General features: G+C 42.4%; 2 protein-coding genes across 3 annotated transcripts in view; one reads left to right on the forward strand and one right to left on the reverse strand.

Annotated features, from left to right (window-relative positions):
* The window catches only part of LOC139410187 (acyl-CoA-binding domain-containing protein 6-like), a 65,051-nt gene extending 62,137 nt beyond the window's left edge, over window positions 1-2,914 (reverse strand). The window contains exons 1-2 of the mRNA XM_071155645.1: window positions 2,639-2,914; window positions 2,203-2,267 (exon numbers count right to left, since the gene is read on the reverse strand). Of these exons, the coding sequence (XP_071011746.1) occupies window positions 2,203-2,267; window positions 2,639-2,914 (341 nt within the window). The remainder of the gene's footprint in view (window positions 1-2,202; window positions 2,268-2,638) is intronic.
* Window positions 2,915-9,504: 6,590 nt separating this feature from the next.
* Window positions 9,505-18,488, forward strand: part of LOC139409282 (xenotropic and polytropic retrovirus receptor 1 homolog) — an 83,970-nt gene continuing 74,986 nt past the window's right edge. For both annotated transcript variants that reach the window (XR_011634388.1, XM_071154198.1), the window contains exon 1: window positions 9,505-9,914. Coding sequence is in view for 1 of the 2 variants with exons in the window: in XM_071154198.1 (XP_071010299.1) it covers window positions 9,846-9,914 (69 nt within the window). In the remaining variant the exon portion in view is untranslated. The remainder of the gene's footprint in view (window positions 9,915-18,488) is intronic.

Here is an 18,488-nt window from a genome sequence, read left to right on the forward strand (position 1 = left end):
ACAGGTAACGAGTGGAGGACAGAGGAGCCTCTTAAAGAAGAAGTTACAGGTCTGTGAGAGCCAGAGATCTTGCTTGTTTGTAGGTGACCAAATACTTATTTTCCACCATAATTTGCAAATAAATTCATAAAAAATCCTACAATGTGATTTTCTGGATTTTTTTCTCATTTTGTCTGTCATAGTTGAAGTGTACCTATGATGAAAATTACAGGCCTCTCATCTTTTTAAGTGGGAGAACTTGCACAATTGGTGACTGACTAAATACTTTTTTTGCCCCACTGTGTGTGTGTGTGTGTATATATATATATATATATATATATATATATATATATAGCTAGCCAGGGTCACTCAGACACACATATCTATATATATGTATTTATACACACACACACACACACAGTTGAAGTCGGAAGTTTACATACACTTAGGTTGGAGTCATTAAAACTATTTTTTTCAATCACTCCACAAATTTCTTGTTCACAAAACTATAGCTTTGGAAAGTCGGTTAGGACATCTACTTTGTGCATGACAAGTAATTTTTCCAACAATTGTTTAAAAACAGATAATTTCACTTATAATTCACTGTATCACAATTCCAGTGGGTCAGAAGTTTACATACACTAAGTTGACTGTGCCTTTAAACAGCTTGGAAAATTCCAGAAAATGTCATGGCATTAGAAGCATCTGATAGGCTAATTGACATGATTTGTGTCAATTGGAGGTGTACCTGTGGATGTATTTCAAGGCCTACCTTCAAACTCAGTGCCTCTTTGCTTGACATCATGGGAAAATCAAAAATAAATCAGCGAAGACCTCAGACAAAAAAATTGTAGACCTCCACAAGTCTGGTTCATCCTTGGGAGCAATTTACAAACGCCTGAAGGTACCACGTTCATCTGTACAAACAATAGTACGCAAGTATAAACACCATGGGACCACGCAGCTGTCATGACGCTCAGGAAGGAGACGTGTTCGGTCTCCTAGAGATGAACATACTTTGGTGCAAAAAGTGCAAATCAATCCAAGAATAACAGCATAGGACCTTGAAGAAACCGGTATAAAAGTATCTATGTCCACAGTAAAACGAGTCCTATATCAACATAATCTGAAAGGCCGCTCAGCAAGGAAGAAGCCACTGCTCCAAAACCGCCCTAAAAAAAAGCCAGACTACGGTTTGCAACTGCAAATGGGGACAAAGATCATACTTTTTGGAGAAATATCCTCTGGTCTGATGAAACAATAATAGAATTGTTTGGCCATAATGACCATTGTTATGTTTGCAGGAAAAAGGGGGAGGCTTGCAAGCGGAAGAACATCGTCCCAACCGTGAAGCACGGTGGTGGCAGCATTATGTTGTTGGGGTGCTTTGCTGCAGGAGTGAGTAGTGCACTTCACAAAATAGATGGCATCATGAGGAAGTAACATTATGTGGATATATTGAAGCAACATCAAGACATCAGTCAGGAAGTTGAAGCTTGGTCACAAATGGGTCTTCCAAATGGACAATGACCCCAAGCATACTTCTGAAGTTGTGGCAAAATGGCTTAAGGACAACAGTCAAAGGAGTGGCCATCACAAAGCCCTGAACTCAGTCCTATAGAAAACTTGTGGGCAGAACTGAAAAGGCGTGTGTGAGCAAGGAGGCTTACAAGCCTGACTCAGTTACACCAGCTCTGTCAGAAGGAATGGGCCAAAAGTCACCCAAATTGTTGTGGGAAGCTTGTGGAAGGCGACCAGAAACGTTTAACCCAAGTTAAACAATTTAAAGACAATGCTACCAAATATTAATTAAGTGTATGTAAACTTCTGACCCACTGGGAATGTGATGAAAGAAATAAAAGCTTAAATAAATTATTCTCTACTATTATTCTGACATTTCACATTCTTAAAATAAAGTGGTGATCCTAACTGACCTAAGACAGGGCATTTTTTACTAGGATTAAATGTCAGGAATTGTTTAACTGAGTTTAAATATATTTGGCTAAGGTGTATGTAAACTTCCGACTCCAACTGTATATACACAAATAATAGCAGAGACAATGATTTTTCAGCTTTTATTTCTTTCATCACATTCCCAGACTTATGTGTAATGTAATTGAACTGATACTCATGATCAAGTGCTAGATTCACCCATACAAATTCCTGCCAGGAATTGAATAAACACATCACACCAGCACCCTGATTAACCAATGACAAACATACCATTTTCTTTGACCTTCAAAATCGAAAAACCCAGGCTTTGCTGTATTGCACTTTCCAACCTTTACCTGTGAACATATGAAAGCGGTGATGTTTCGGGAAGGGATTGAATAGCAGCATAGCCGAATAATCTGTTTGACAGCACTCGGCAGAATTCTCACTAACCATTCAATGGCAATAGGTGAAAATGGATTATACACCTGTTTGTGATTTGTGTACTTAACTGTGGTTTACCCCCACCACCACAAGTCAACAAAACAGTGTAACAATGATATTGTGTACGCAAGAGCATGATTTGGTGGCACAAATAGCTAGAAAATTAGACATGAATGTAGCCTGAATATGCATACCATGTCACCTGATAGATGCTATCTAGCTAGCATCTATTTAAATAACAAATGGAACCATTGTTTGGGATGTGCTGCTATCTGATAGTCACCTGTTTATACCTAGCATACAGGTACAACAATTGTTCCCTACTGGCCGTCTGAACTAGATCTCGGAGACGGTCTGCCGCTGCCTCAAATTCGTGTTCCAATTCCTCCCCTTCCAGTCGATGACCCGGGTCATCTACACCGCAGTAGAATTTCCCTAATCCTAGATCTGAGTCGGAGTCTGATCCTCCGCGGAGAGGCTCTCCTGTATCAGGCCGAGTTGGGTCGGTACCTGAGCCTGTGGCAGAATCAGGTGAAGACGATGGAGAGAGTGATGCCATTGTCGAAAATTAAGACGGCTGAAGAAATCAATGACAATTTTATAATATCGTTCTCAGTAGTTTCTACAGCCTACGCATATATGACGTTAATATGTATCGGGTTTCTATTTATTTGATCCTTTATCGCTAAGAATCGTTTATCCGTACTAGTTGGACTTGTTTGCACAAATGGTCCGTCTCTGGTACACCCACCTAAAAGACTCGGGTAGGACTAGGAACAAAGGTTCGGAGTCTGACAAATCAAATCACATTTTATTGGTCGCATACACATATTTAGCAGATGTTATTGTGGGTGTATCGACATGATTGTGTTTCTAGCTCCAACAGTGCAGTAGTGTCTAACAATTCACAAAAATACACACAAATCTAAAAGTAAAAAAGTAAAATATATAAATATTAGGATGAGCAATATCAACGTGGCATTGACTAGAATACAGTATATACATATGAAATTAGTAAAACAGTATGTACACATTATTAAAGTGACCCATGTTCCGTTATTAAAGTGACCAGTGATTCCATGTCTATGTACATAGAGCAGCAGCCTCTAATGTGCAGGGTTGAGTGACCAGGTCGTAGCCGGCTAGTGACAGTGACTAAGTTAAGGGCAGGGTACTGGAGGCCGGCTAGTGATGGCTATTTAACAGTCTGATGGCCTTGTCTGAAGCTGATTTTCAGTCTCTCGGTCCCAGCTTTGATGCACCTGTACTGACCTCGCCTTCTGGATCATAGCAGGGTGAACAGATGTCCTTGATGATCTTTTTGGCCTTCCTGTGACATCGGGTGCTGTTGGTGTCCTGGAAGGCAGGCAGTGTGCCCCCGGTGATGCGTTGGGCAAACCGCACCATCCTCTGGAGAGCCCTGCTGTTGCCATTCCAGGCGGTGATACAGCCCGACAGGATGCTCTCAATGGTGCATTAGAAAACGTTTGTGCGTGTGTTAGGGGCCAAAGCCGAATTTCTTCAGCCTCCTGAGGTTGAAGAGGCGCCGTTGCGCCTTCTTCACCACACTGTCTGTGTGCATGGACCATTTCAGATTGTCATTGGTGTGTATGCCGAGGATCTTGAAGCTTTTCACCTTGTCTATCTCGGTCCCGTCGATGTGGACGTTCGCGTCAACCTAAGATCCAGACAGAAATAATTGTATTTATTAGGATCCCCATTATCTGGCGCCTATGGCGACAGCTAGTTTAACTGGGGTCTGACACGAAAAATACAATACAGACAAAAGACTACAATGTACATACATTTAAAAGCATTAACATGTGTTTGTCTTTCAGTTACACATAAACTCAGCAAAACAAGAAATGTCCTCTCACTGTCAACTGCGTTTATTTTCAGCAAACTTAACATGTGAAATATTTGTATGAACATAACAAGATTAAACAAATGAGACATAAACTGATCAAGTTCCACAGACGTGTAACTAACAGAAATTGAATAATGTGTCCCTGAACAAAGGGGGGATCAAAATCAAAAGTAACAGTCAGAATCTGGTGTGGACACCAGCTGCATTAAATACTGCAGTGCATCTCCTCCTCATGGACAGCACCAGATTTGCCAGTTCTTTCAGTGAGATGTTTCCCCACTCTTCCACCAAGGCACCTGCAAGTTCTCGGACATTTCTGGGGGGAATGGCCCCTAGCCCTCATCCTCCGATCCAACAGGTCCCAGACGTGCTCAATGGGATTAAGATCCGGGCTCTTCACTGGCCATGTCAGAACACTGACATTCCAGTCTTGCAGGAAATCACGCACAGAACGAGCAGTATGGCTGGTGGCATTGTCATACTGGAGGGTCATGTCAGGATGAGGGTACCTCATGAGGGAGGAGGATGTCTTCCCTGTAACGCACAAGCTCAGTCTGATGATGCTATAACACACCGCCCCAGACCATGACGGACCCTCCACCTACAAATCGATCCCGCTCCAGAGTACAGGCCTCGGTGTAACGCTCATTCCTTAGACGATAAACGTGAATCCTACCATCATCCCTGGTGAGACAAAACCGCAACTCATCAGTCCAGCCTCTCTCAGCCTAATGCGGACAGTCTGAGCACTGATGGAGGGATTGTGTGTTCCTGGTGTAACTCGGGCAGTTGTTGTTGCCATCCTGTACCTGTCCCGCAGGTGTGATGTTTGGATGTACCGGTCCTGTGCAGGTGTTGTTGCATGTGGTCTGCCACTGCAAGGACGATCAGCTATCCGTCTTGTCTCTCTGTAGCGCCATCTTAAGCGTCTCACAATCCTCACATTGCAGGGACCCTGGGCATCTTTATTTTGGTGTCTTTCAGAGTCAGTAGCAAGGCATCTTTAGTGTCCTACGTTTTCATAACTGTGACCTTAATTGCCTACCGTCTGTAAACTGTTAGTGTCTTAGCGACCGTTCCACAGGTGCATGTTCATTAATTGTTTATGGTTCATTGAACAAGCATGGGAAACAGTGTTTAAATCCTTTACAATGAAGATCTGTGAAGGTATTTGGATTTTTACGAATTATCGTTGAAAGACAGGGTCCTGAAAAAGGGACGTTTCTTTTTCTGCTGAGTTTACATGTCAGTACATACACACAACAAGTAGGTCACATGGGGGAAGAGGCATTGTGCCATGAGATGTTGCTTAATTTGTTGTTTTGTTTTTTTAAACCAGGTTTGCTGTTCACTTGCGCTATATAAGATAGAAGGGGGTTCCATTCACTCATGGCTCTGTATAATACTGACGTTTCCATGAAATTGTTCTGGACCTGTGGAGAGTGAAAAGACCCATGTATGGTAAATGTGTGTAAGTTGACTATGTAAACAATTTGGAATTTCTAACACATGAATGTTTCTTATAAAAACAAGAAGTGATGCAGTCAGTCTTTCCTCAACTCTTAGCCAAGGGAAACTGGCATGCATAGTATTAATATTAGCCCCCTGATTACAATGAAGAGCAAGAAGTGACACTCCGTTCTGGGCCAGCTGCAGCTTAACTAAGTCTTTCTTTGCAGTACTTGACCATATGACTGGAAAATAATCACGATAAGATAAAACTAGAGCTTGCAGGACTTGCTTTGTGGAGTGTTGTGTCAAAAGAGCAGAGCATCTCTTAATTACGGACAGACCTCTCCCCATCTTTACAACCACTGAATCTAAATGCATGTTTCTAGTGGTAGACAGGTACACACAGTAGAGTAAAAAAGCGTGGTGTCTGGTGTCAAGAACAGTTGGATATACTATATGTGTCACAAAAAATCCCTGATGAAGGCCTATCCCAAGCCGAAAATCGTTGGCGTTTGTTAGACATGTAGCCTAGGCGACCGATTGTTCAAATCAAATCAAATGTATTTATATAGCCCTTCTTACATCAGCTGATATCTCAAAGTGCTGTACAGAAACCCAGCATAAAACCCCAAACAGCAAGCAATGCAGGTGTAGAAGCACGGTGGCTAGGAAAGACTCCCTAGAAAGGCCAAAACCTAGGAAGAAACCTAGAGAGGGGTGGCCAGGCTATGAGGGGTGAAACCCAGGCTATGAGGGGTGGCCAGTCGTCTTCTGGCTGTGCCGGGTGGAGATTATAACAGAACATGGCCAAGATGTTCAAATGTTCATAAATGACCAGCATGGGCAAATAATAATAATCACAGTAGTTGTCGAGGGTGCAGCAAGTCAGCACCTCAGGAGTAAATGTCAGTTGGCTTTTTATAGCCGATCCTTAAGAGTATCTCTACCGCTCCTGCTGTCTCTAGAGAGTTGAAAACAGCAGGTCTGGGTCAGGAGACACTGTGGCCCCATCCGATGATACCCCCGGACAGGGCCAAACAGGCAGGATATAACCCCACCCACTTTGCCAAAGCACAGCCCTCACACAACTAGAGGGATATCTTCAACCACCAATTTACCATCCTGAGACAAGGCCGAGTATAGCCCACAAAGATCTCCTCCACGGCACAACCCAAGGGGGGGCGTCAACCCAGACAGGAAGATCACGTCAGTGACTCAACCCACTCAAGTGACGCACCCCTTCTAGGGACGGCATGAATCAGTGACTCAGCCCCTGTAATAGGGTTAGAGGCAGAGAATTCCAGTGGAGAGAGGGGAACTGGCCAGGCAGAGACAGCAAGGGCAGTTCGTTGCTCCAGAGCCTTTCCGTTCACCTTCACACTCCTGGGCCAGAGTACACTCAATCATATGACCCACTGACAAGATGAGTCTTCAGTAAAGACTTAAAGGTTGAGACCAGGTCTGCGTCTCTCACATGGGTAGGCAGACTATTCCATAAAAATTGAGCTCTATGGGAGAAAGCCCTGCCTCCAGCTGTTTGCTTAGAAATTCTAGGGACAATTGGGAGGCCTGCGTCATACTGTTGGTATGTACAGCAGGACCAAATCGGAAGATAGGTAGGAGCAAGCCCATGTAATACTTTGTAGGTTAGCAGTAAAACCTTGAAATCAGCCCTTGCCTTAACAGGAAGCCAGTGTAGGGAGGCTAGCACTGGAGTAATATTATTTATTTTTTAATGGTTCTAGTCAGTTGGCGCTAGATCTGCACTATCGTCTAGGATTTATGTGCTGGACTAGTCTCCCCAGCATATTTGTTGCCTCCATCACTGAATCAATGTTGCCTTACCCGTGGACCGGCTCGCCCATTCAGGCTGCAAATGCATAATTGTTCTCCTTAACTGGCTTTAATCGCGGGCCGTCGGAACAAATGTGTACCCTTGGCTAAACGCGGTATGCTGTGTGCAACACCCAGAAATTCTGAAAATGGTGGTGGAAAATTGTGTTATGTCTAGAGAGTAGCCTACACATATGTGTCCAGTTTTTTCCGACGGCCATCCATTAAAGCTAGGAGGGAAATGATGCCTTTGCAGGCTGAATTGAGGATGTTTTATGTACGAGCCGGTCCACGAGGGACACGAGTTTGTATTACTTGCTGGCCACATCCATCCTAGACGATATTGCAGATCACAATCGGCTGCCTAGGCGATTAGACATGCAGCTGCTGTTTATTTAGTTATATTTTCTACCGAAATATGTATGTAGCCTATATTTTTTCGTTTAGCCTAATGGCCATTATTTGTTTTTCTGCCCAAAAGACGTAGCAACCTATGTCGAGAAAGTGACTACCCTATAGAACATGTTGTAGCCTACTGACAAGAGCAACTTTATTATTATTATTATATTATCTGGTTAAATAAAACAGAAAAGACTATCGGAACCGTTACAAAAAAAGTGTACACTTACAAAACTGTGTTATTTTGGACGCAGTATTTGCAGCATACTGCAGTTGTACTGCACTTTAATTGCAGTTACACTGCACTCTGACTGCAATCTTTTTTCTTAAGAGAATTAACTAATTGCAATCGTAGCTTATGTAACTGTACCCTGTTGAATTAGTGTTATTCGTCCAGTAGATGGCAGTATTTCCCAAGTGTTGATCTATTATTGAAGGTGGCTTCAATAAACTGCACGCACCCACACCGGTCTCGCCTTGCAATTCATCATGATGGAATGGAACTCCAACAGGATGATGATTCATATTAGCAGTGTAGACGCGCAAAGGGAAGTAGGCTATTGTGAATTAAATATAAAAAACAGTGCACCTTACATTGTGGACCCTGGTACACCACTTGGCCTCAGAGAAGATGGATGGTCTGGAAACAAAACCAGACCAACAAAGTAACTTTATTTGTGTTGACATTTTGGTGGTCCTTAATCCTCATTATATGGTCAGTAGGCCAGGCTATTGTTGCTCAAAGACGATAAATAAATGGAGAAGTCAGAGACAATTGCAGTGAAACAAATGGGAATTAAAAAATCAGATTCATAAACTTTTAACGATGCTCCTTCATTTCCGACCTTACTAAAAAAATGTTTCATGTAATTTCTTCTCATACGATAGGCTATGGAATGACCTAGCCAACAGACAGTTGATTAGCCATTTCATGTGATTGTATGGCAAAGTAAAAGTTGGTGAGTCTTTCTGAAGTTCAGAAGAAACAAATCTTCACAGTCTATAGCCTAAATTAAAAATGATCTAACCTTATAGAATAATGAATTTGGCTGAAATTAATATATATTGTTTGTGACTATTGGCAAATACAGCGTATTTGAGGATTATTTGACACATGGTCCTTTTTAATGACGCGGCCAGGAATTCTGAGGCATATTCCCAGAAATGAACCCCTAGAAATCAAGTGAAAGTGACAGCTAGAGGATTCCACCCAGGTCCTTATTAATCAATAGGCCTACCATAATTCATGCAGGTAGGCTATACATGTAGAAAACATTTTTCTACAAATAATCTACCAATAAAGAAAAGACAGAGCGCTGAATTGGCTACAGTTAGGGTGTCTTCCACTGAGGGGGTCTTCAGGGTTATATTCATTACGCCGACTCTGTTTCAAAACGTTTCGTCTGTTGCGAAACGTTTTACTCCAAACGGAAAACGTTTAGCAACGAAAATGAAAGTTTCTATTGGACGAATTCAGGTAAGTCCCTACCCGTTTCGTTCCATTTCCTCAGTTTGCTTCTGTTTTGTTCTTAAACGGTAAACGGTTTCCTTTGCGAGATGTAATGAATACACCCCTTATACACCGCCTGTCACTGCGCAGTGACGCAACCACGTTGTTGGCTGAAAGCGATGGCAAACTGCTATGTCCCCAGAATTGACAAGGGATCGAAGGTAGAGTCACTGAAGCATTTGCACCGGGACCGTTATATTGTCATCAAACCACCTGTTATAGGGAGGGAGGCCTCTGTAACGCCATCCCTCCCACAAAATAGTATGGGACGGAGTTTCTTTGGAGTACGCTAAACGGGATAAGACAGAGTGCCCTAGAGTTAACTGACGCATGCGAGCCAGCAAGTTGACAGACATAACAAAACTTGCGTCAACAGGGGACAGTCCTACTAGGAATTACGGACGTTGAGTAGATAGCTGGTCCTGCAAAATGAAATTCGCGGAGCACCTTTCGTCCCATATTACTCCGGAATGGAGGAAACAGTACCTTCAATATGAGGTAATTACACATGTTTTTATTTCGATGTAGGATGATGCTTTCTGATTTAAAGTGAGAAAAGTCACTCATATCCATGTTAATGAATACATAATGAATTGATAGCATGGTATTGGTATCGGTATTGGTCTTCGTAAATTGTATTAATCTTGATTTGTGTTTTTCTTATAGCTGTCCCTTTAACTTTTAGCCTACTTCTTGAATAGTGTAACAAAAGACTGCTTGAATATGTAAATACGGATAGTTTATGGTAGGCTATTGCGTTGGCTGTAACTTTCCTTTTGATAAACCAAGCAGTCTTATTTAATTCATTTAGATTGTTTTAACATTTTAGGCAATTGCTTTGTGCATCATAGTTATCTTTGTGCAACCTTTCCTGAGGCTGTCAGTTTGATGGTACAGTACTTTTGTTCATAGATCAAATATTTGCTATTCATAGGCCCTAAGCATTTATTCATTTTGTTAATTATTTTATTAGCCAACTTAATTATTATTTATACGGGATACATTGTTATCTGTCTTTCCATTTGTTGACATACACTGTATTTTTTCACTACAGTAGTCGCGTGCGCTACATGGAGCGTTACATTGGAACGCTGAACAATAAGAATAGTATTTACGTGTCTTAGTCCATTGCTATTGTTGCCAGTGTTGGAAAACAACACAATATTTTTTGGGTTGTTTAAGAATGAGAAATGTAACTTTTTGAATCAAATATGTAAATTAATATGCAAAGGATAGTCTCAGTAAATGGGTAAAATCAATATACAATATTTTCATTATAATTCATACATTTTTTATATCCTGGAAAATTATATCCCCTTGCGACATAACTGATTTGATTGAATAACACTATTATGTAATTTATTTTGTTAAATGCAATTTTGGTTAATAAAATATTATGGCTTGCTTTGTTTGAAAAGCTTTAATTGAATTGATTAGATATAGCCTAGCCAAAACCATTTTATTGTGTCTATGGTTTGGAGAAAGCAGTCTGAGGAGCATTTTCAGTGTCACACCCCACATCTTCTTGGTTCACGTTAAGAGCCTGGGCGCAGAAAGGCTCTAACAAGGCTGCCCATTCCATTTTGATCTATGAATTATAGACAAAGATGCTGATGCGAGCCTCTGGAGGATTCTTAGTCTGCATCCCACTATCAAACCTGCATGCCTCACTCTGTGGGCTTATACCATGCTATAACAAGTTAAGTTCATATACAACTTATAATTACCTTCATTGATCTAGCAAACCAACAAGTAGGTACAGGAAGGTATCTGCCTTCATTTGGATTAGGTGAGGGTAAAACACATATGGCCACACTAGTCTTTGTCTATATTTGCAGCCTGACGCATGGAATCCAATACATGGCCATATCAGCCATTTTACACCTCAGTCAGCTTTGAGATGGATGACCTTCTCAGCGCTGTCATGCCATGTTGGACAAATATTTAAATAATACTCAATATGACTTATTATATGCAATTGTCTTTTCAGAAAGCACTTTGCTTTGTACTTTTACTATTGTTCTCTGAGTGAAAGAAATATGTATTGTCTAGTCTCCTTAAGCTGTTTGTTGCGCTGCATTGACAGAAATCTGGTAGCAATTATTCTGATTACAAATAAATTATGAAACATTGTAAGACTTTACAAGTGGCTCTTATACCTGTGTATTAACACTGGTATTACTACGGCAACAACATTGTTATATATATTTTTTGTAATTGCTTAATTGAAAAGGAAAATACCTTAGAGCAATGGATCTGGTTGATGTTTTATTGTGGGAGAATTTATTACAGAGCTCCATGCATGAATCCGATATGGAGTTTTCTTTCATTTCATCCATTGAATACACTTATAGGTGTTTAAATCATATGCTGGTACATGAGCATTAGACAACACTCCTGTGGCCAAGCAAAGTCAATACAGATTCTCCAAGCAGATTGGTGTTACAACTGTCATTTGTACAGTATCAGATGGGTGTTGAACATGGGAACAAAATCATAATAGCAAAAGGCATTATATTTCATTGTGCAAAGAAATAACTGTGCAGTCATAGCATAGTAAAAAAAAACATAGGCCTGAGTCAGACTTGCAATGCATAGTTTGTGTGTTAGGCTTCTTCAACTGTCTGACTTGTTTGTCTGTTATGGACATGAGGGCACTGGAGTGGGAGGCACAAGCAACAATTGCCAAGAGCCTCTGACTCTTAGAGAATATAGATACAGATATTATCCACCGGAAATATTAAATCAAATCACATTTTCTTTGTCACGTGCGTTGTAGACAACAGGTGTAGACTAACAGTGAAATACTTACTTACGAGTACATTTCCAACAATGCAGATCAGATTAAAAAAAATAGAAATAGTGACACAAGGAATAAATACACAGTGAATAATAATGACAAAAAATAACATGGCTATATATAGTGAGTAGGAAATTACATTACTATGTACAGGGAGTACCAATAGCGAGTTCATGTGCAGGGGTACGAGGTAATTGATGAAGCTACAGGGCATTCGGAAAGTATTTAGACCCCTTTACTTTTTTCACATTTTGTTACGTTACAGCCTTATTCTAAAATGAATTAAACACACAATACCCCATAATGACAAAGCAAACACTGTTTTTTAGATGAAACATCACATTTACATAAGTATTCAGACCCTTTAATCAGCACTTTGTTGAAGCACCTTTGGCAGCGATTACAACCTCGAGTCTTCTTGGATATGACGCTACAATCTTGGCACAACTGCATTTGGGGAGTTTCTCCCATTCTTCTCTGCAGATCCTCTCAAACTCTGTCAGGTTGGATGGGGAGCGTCGCTGCTTAGCTATTTTCAGGTCTCTCCAGAAATGTTTGATCGAGTTTAAGTCTGGGCTCTGGCTGGGCCACTCAAGGACATTCAGAGACTTGTCCTGAAGCCACTCCTGCATTTTCTTGGCTGTCTGCTTAGGGTCGTTGTCCTGTTGGAAGGTGAACCTTCACCCTAGTCTGAGGTTCTGAGCACTCTGGAGCAGGTTTTCATCAAGGATCTCTCTGTACTTTGCTCCGTTCATCTTTCCCTCGATCCTGACTAGTCTCCCTGTCCCTGCCGCTGAAAAACATCCCAACAGCATGATGCTGCCACCACCATGCTTCACCATTGGGATGGTGCCAGGTTTCCTCCAGACGTGACCCAAAGAGTTCAATCTTGGCTTCATCAGACCAGAGAATCTGGTTTCTTATGGTCTGAGGGTCCTTTAGGTGCCTTTTGGCAAACTCCAAGCGGGCTGTCATGTGCCTTTTACTGAGGAGTGGCATCCATCTGGCCAATCTACCAAAAATGCCTGATTGGTGGAGTGCTGCATAGATGGTTGTCCTTCTGGAGTTCCTCTGTGGAGAGTTCCTTTTCCACAGAGGAAATCTGAAGCTCTGTCAGAGTGACCATCAGATTCTTGGTCACCTCCCTAACCAAGGCCCTTCTCCCCCGATTGTGCAGTTTGGCCTGGCGGACAGTTCTGGGAAGGGCCTTGGTGGTTCCAAACTTCTTCTATTTAAGAATGATGGTGGCCACTGTGTTCTTGGGGACCTTCAATGCTGCCGAATACTTTTGGTACCCTTCCCAAGATCTGTGCCTCGACATAATCCTCTCAGAGCTCTACGGACATTTCCTTCAACCTCATGGCTTGGTTTTTGCTCTGACATGTACTGTCAACTGTGGGACCTTATATAGACAGGTGTGTGCCTTTCCAAATCATGTAAATCAATTGAATTTACCACAGGTGGACTCCAATCAAGTTGTAGATGTAACGAGTCTCATAGCAAAGGGTCTGAATACTTATATAACTAGGTATTTCTGTTTTATAGGTTTAACACATTTGTAAAATTTTATAAAAATCTGGTTTTGCTTTGTCACTATGGGGTATTGTGTGTAGATTCATTAGGAAAATGTTTTATTTAATCAATTTTAGAATAAGACTGTAACGTAACAAAGTGTGGAAAAAGTCAAGTGGTCTGAATACTTTTTGAATGTACTGTATGTACTGTTCACATAAGAAGGGGTAAAGTGACTAGGCAACAGGATAGATTATAGACAGTAGCAGCAGTGTATGGAGTGAGTGTGTGTGTGTGTGTGTGTGTGTGTGTGTGTGTGTGTGTGTGTGTGTGTGTGTGTGTGTGTGTGTGTGTGTGTGTGTGTGTGTGTGTGTGTGTGTGTGTGTGTGTGTGTGTGTGTGTGTGTGTGTGTGTGTGGAGTCAGTATGTGCATGTTATGTGTGTGTGTGGGCATATGTATGTGTTGGGGTGTCGGTGTGAGTGTGCAGGTAGAGTCCAGTGTGTGTGCATAGAGTCAGTGCACGAGAGAGTGCAAAAAAAGGGTCAATGCAGGTTGTCCGGGTAGCCATTTGATTGGCTACTTAGCAGTCTTGTTTAGAAGTTTTATGGCTTGGGGGTAGAAGCTGTTCAGGGTCCTGTTGGTTTCAGACTTGGTGCATTGGTACCGCTTGCCGTGCGGTAGCAGAGAGAACAGTCTGTGGCTTGGGTGGGTGGAGTCTTTGACAATTTGTTGGTCCTTCCTCTGACACGGCCTGTAATAGAGGTCCTGGATGACAGGGAGCTCGGCCCCAGTAATCTACTGGGCCATATGCACTACCCTCTGTCAAGCAGTTACCATACCAAGCGGTGATGCAGCCAATAATGATGCTCTCAAAGGCGCAGCTGTTGAAGGTTTTGAGGATCTGAGGGCCCATGCCAAATCTTTTGAGCCTCCTGAGGGGGAAGAGAAGTTGTCGTCCCTTTTTCACAACTGTTTTGGTGCGTTTGGAACATGATAGATCCTTAGCGATGTGGACACCGAAGAACTTCAAGCTCTTGACCCGCTCCATTACAAATCCATCGATATGAATAGGGGCTTCCTCGGCCCTCCGTTTCCTGTAATCCACTATCCTCTCCTTTGTCTTACTGACATTGAGGGAGAGGTTGTTGTCCTGGCACCACACTGCCAGGTCTCTGACCACCTCCCTATAGGCTATCTCGTCATCGTCGGTGATCAGGCCTACCACCGTCATGTTGTCAGCAAACTTAATGATGGTGTTGGAGTCGTGTGCGGCCACGCAGTGCTGGGTGAACAGGGAGTACAGAAGTGGACTTAGCACACACCCCTGAGGGTCCACTGTGTTGAGGGTTATCGTGGCGGATGTGTTGTTGCCTACTCTCACCATCTGGCGACGGCCCATCAGGAAGTCCAGTCCCAGGGACCTTAGCTTAGTGATGAGCTTCAAGGGCACTATGGTATTGAATGCTGAGCTGTAGTCAATGAACAGCATTCTCACATAGGTGTTCCTTTTGTTCAAGTGGGAAAGGGCAGTGTGGAGCGCAATAGAGATTGCGTCAACTGTAGATCTGTTGAGGCAGTATGTGAATTGGATTAGGTCCTGGGTGTCTGGGATGATGGTGTTGATGTGAGCCATGACCAGCCTTTCAAAGCATTTCATGGCTACAGATGTGAGTGCTATGAGGTGATAGTCATTTAGACAGGTTACCTTGGCATTCTTGGACACCGGGACTATGGTTGTCTGCTTGAAACATGTAGGTATTACAGGGTCAGGGAGAGGTTGAAAATGCCAGTAAAGACACTTGTCAGCTGGCCAACGCATGCTCTGAATACACGTCCTGGTTATCCATCTAGCCCTGCAGCCTTGTGAATGTTAACCTGTTTAAAGGTCTTACTCACATCGGCTATGAAAAGCATGATCACACAGTTGTCCGGAACCGCTGGTGCTCTCACGCATGGTTCAGTGTTGCTTGCCCCGAAGTGAGCATAGAAGGCATTTAGCTCATCTGGTAGGCTTGTGTCACTGGGCAGCTCGTAGCTGGATTTCCCTTTGTAATCCGTGATAGTTTGCAAGCCTTGCCACATCTGACGAGCGTCAGAACCGGCGTAGTAGGATTGATCTTAGTCCTGTATTGACGCTTTGCCTGTTTAAATGGTTCGTCGAAGGGCGTAGCGCAATTTCTTATCAGTGTCCGGGTTAGTATCCCGCTCCTTGAAAGTGGCAGCTCTAGCCTTTAGCTCAGTGGGGATGTTGCCTGTAATCAATGGGATATGGGATATGTGCGTACAGTCATTGTGTGGATGACGCCGTCGGTGCACTTATTAATGAAGCCGGTGACTGATGTGGTAAACTCCTCAATGCCATCAGATGGATCCCGGAACATATTCCAGTCTGTGCTAGCAAAACAGTCCTGTAGCTTAGTATCCACTTCATCGGACCATTTTCGAATTGAGTGTATCACTGGTATTTCCTGTTTTTGTAAACAGGAATTAGGAGGATAGAGTTATGGTCAGATTTGCCGAAGGGGAGGATGAGCTTTGTATGCGTCTTTGTGAGTGGAATAAAGGTGATCTTCATTTTGTTTGTTTCACAGGTGACTTGCTGATAGAAATGAGGTAAAACAGATTTCAGTTCTCCTGAATTAAAATCACAGGCCACAAGGAGTGCTGCCTCTGGATGAGCATTTTCTTTTTGTCTTATGTCCCAATGCAGCTTGGTGAGTGCGGTCTTAGTGTAGGAATAAGGTTATGTATCTTGTTTATTGCCAAAACAGCATTGAGATCAGTCTGTCCCTTAGACTTGTCTTGAACAAAGTGTTGTGGTAGAAACATTAGCCACAACAAGTCTCCCTGGTTTAGTTTTGTCCCTCGCTCTAGTTTGACTGTTCATTTGTCTCTCTAAAGGGTTATTACCATCAGTCAATGTTACTTTTTCTTATTTTTTTGTTCCAAATGCAATGTTGTCTGGATTATTATAAATGCCTCTGTTTGGCTGCAGCAGGGCAGTTCGCTGGGCTGTATGGGAGAAAAAACACCTTAACCATTAAAACGCTTGCATGTGACTTTAGGAATTGACAAAGTGATTGAGTGATAAATTAACGAAGTCTGCTCATCCTATGAGTCTGTCCATTTTAAACACCTGTTTAGAATGGAGGTCTGTCCACCGCTCATTAGGAGACCAGAGGCCAGCCGTAAAAGCAGAGCTCGTTCCTGTGTGATACGCTGATCATGAAAGCAAACAGCATAAAACATCTCCCGTTGTCCTTTCTCCAGTCTGTTATCTCGTGGACCTTTCTTTTTGGTTAGTGCAATTGGTACATGGTCTTGGTTGTCTCCAGGCTGGCCCTTGGTCTGGTTCTCGGTCTGTTCTGTGTGAGTGTGGAATACTGTACTCTCAGAGGTGGTGAAACAGAAGCTGCAACATGACTGTGAGCAAGGTAGAGAGGGTTATGCGGCAGCGTGGGTGGAATGAAGCCTCTTTTGCTTTTACCGTTGCAATCTAATCACTTGTGTGGGTTTATATATGCATGATAATGCTTGTGTAAGCTAATTTCCTATTGAAAAAGGGATGTGCTATTATTTATATCATAAGCAGGTACACAGGTGTTAATTACATGCAGAGGTTAAAGTGTGGGGCCCGTTTTCCACTCTAGCCTCTCTGTGCAGGTATATATTTAGCTCTGCCAGTGGCTCACGATGCAAGATGATTCATTCTGCATAAATTGGATAATGTGAAGGTTTTACTATTCCAACCACTGTATACTTAATGACATTGACAAAAGATGCATGGTAAAAATGAGAACAGAAATAATTGCACATAACATGATGAATATGATCATCCTAGTTTATAGCTGACACAAAATGTCTGCGTTCTGTTGTAATACATCCATCTTACTTCAATAACAGAGATGGAATGGCGAGCTTCCCACAACTCATCCTCTGTCCCCTACTGGGAAGGCATCTGGTCTCAGTCAGTCCTGCCTCCGTTGCACAGTACAGCTCCTGCGCTCAGAGATCCACTCAGTTAAAGTGATTATGAGAATTATCAGAGCTGTCATTTCAGATCTCAGACCACCTAACATCTGCAATACTGTAGTTGATATTGTTATTACTGTACATCTCACTTCAACAGAATACCAACAGACCCATTAGGGCAGTTGATACCTGCAGGTTGATCTCTGTAAGCTGTTGTACTAGTCTACAATCAGAGCATGTAAATTCCCCAAAGAGCCGCCCTGCCCTGCCCCCATTCCCATCGGTGCTATTGCCATGGCAATATGCCTCCATCTTGATGAAGGTGTGCACTCTTCCAGCTATTAGCCTGGGCCAGTAAGCCCTGCTACATGACCCAATGTTTGCACAGGTGGTCTACTACGAATCACAATTTCCAAAGAGAATGTTATCTACAAATGAAATGTTTCTCTTGGATTAGTGTTCAATATGAGCATACAGTAATAACTGACTGCATTATTATTGCTCAGGTAGAACAGAGAACAAACTGCGTTTCTGAGTACGTTCCTTCTACATACTATGATTCATCGTCATCCTCTGCTCTCATTATATCCACTTTATACAAACATCAGATAAACCTGGCCAGAGAATGGCCATATGGAACAGAAGCTACATATATAGTGAGGTTGAGATTCTTTGTCACATCTAAGCTTTGAATTTAAAAAAACCTTGGTTCTACACTGTCGCACAATACACAAAGTTCATCACCTGTCTATCTCAGTGAAGGTCACAAGCTTAATTATTTTGACTG

This window comes from Oncorhynchus clarkii, chromosome 5, assembly GCF_045791955.1.
Source record: "Oncorhynchus clarkii lewisi isolate Uvic-CL-2024 chromosome 5, UVic_Ocla_1.0, whole genome shotgun sequence".
NCBI classification, from domain to species: domain Eukaryota; kingdom Metazoa; phylum Chordata; class Actinopteri; order Salmoniformes; family Salmonidae; genus Oncorhynchus; species Oncorhynchus clarkii.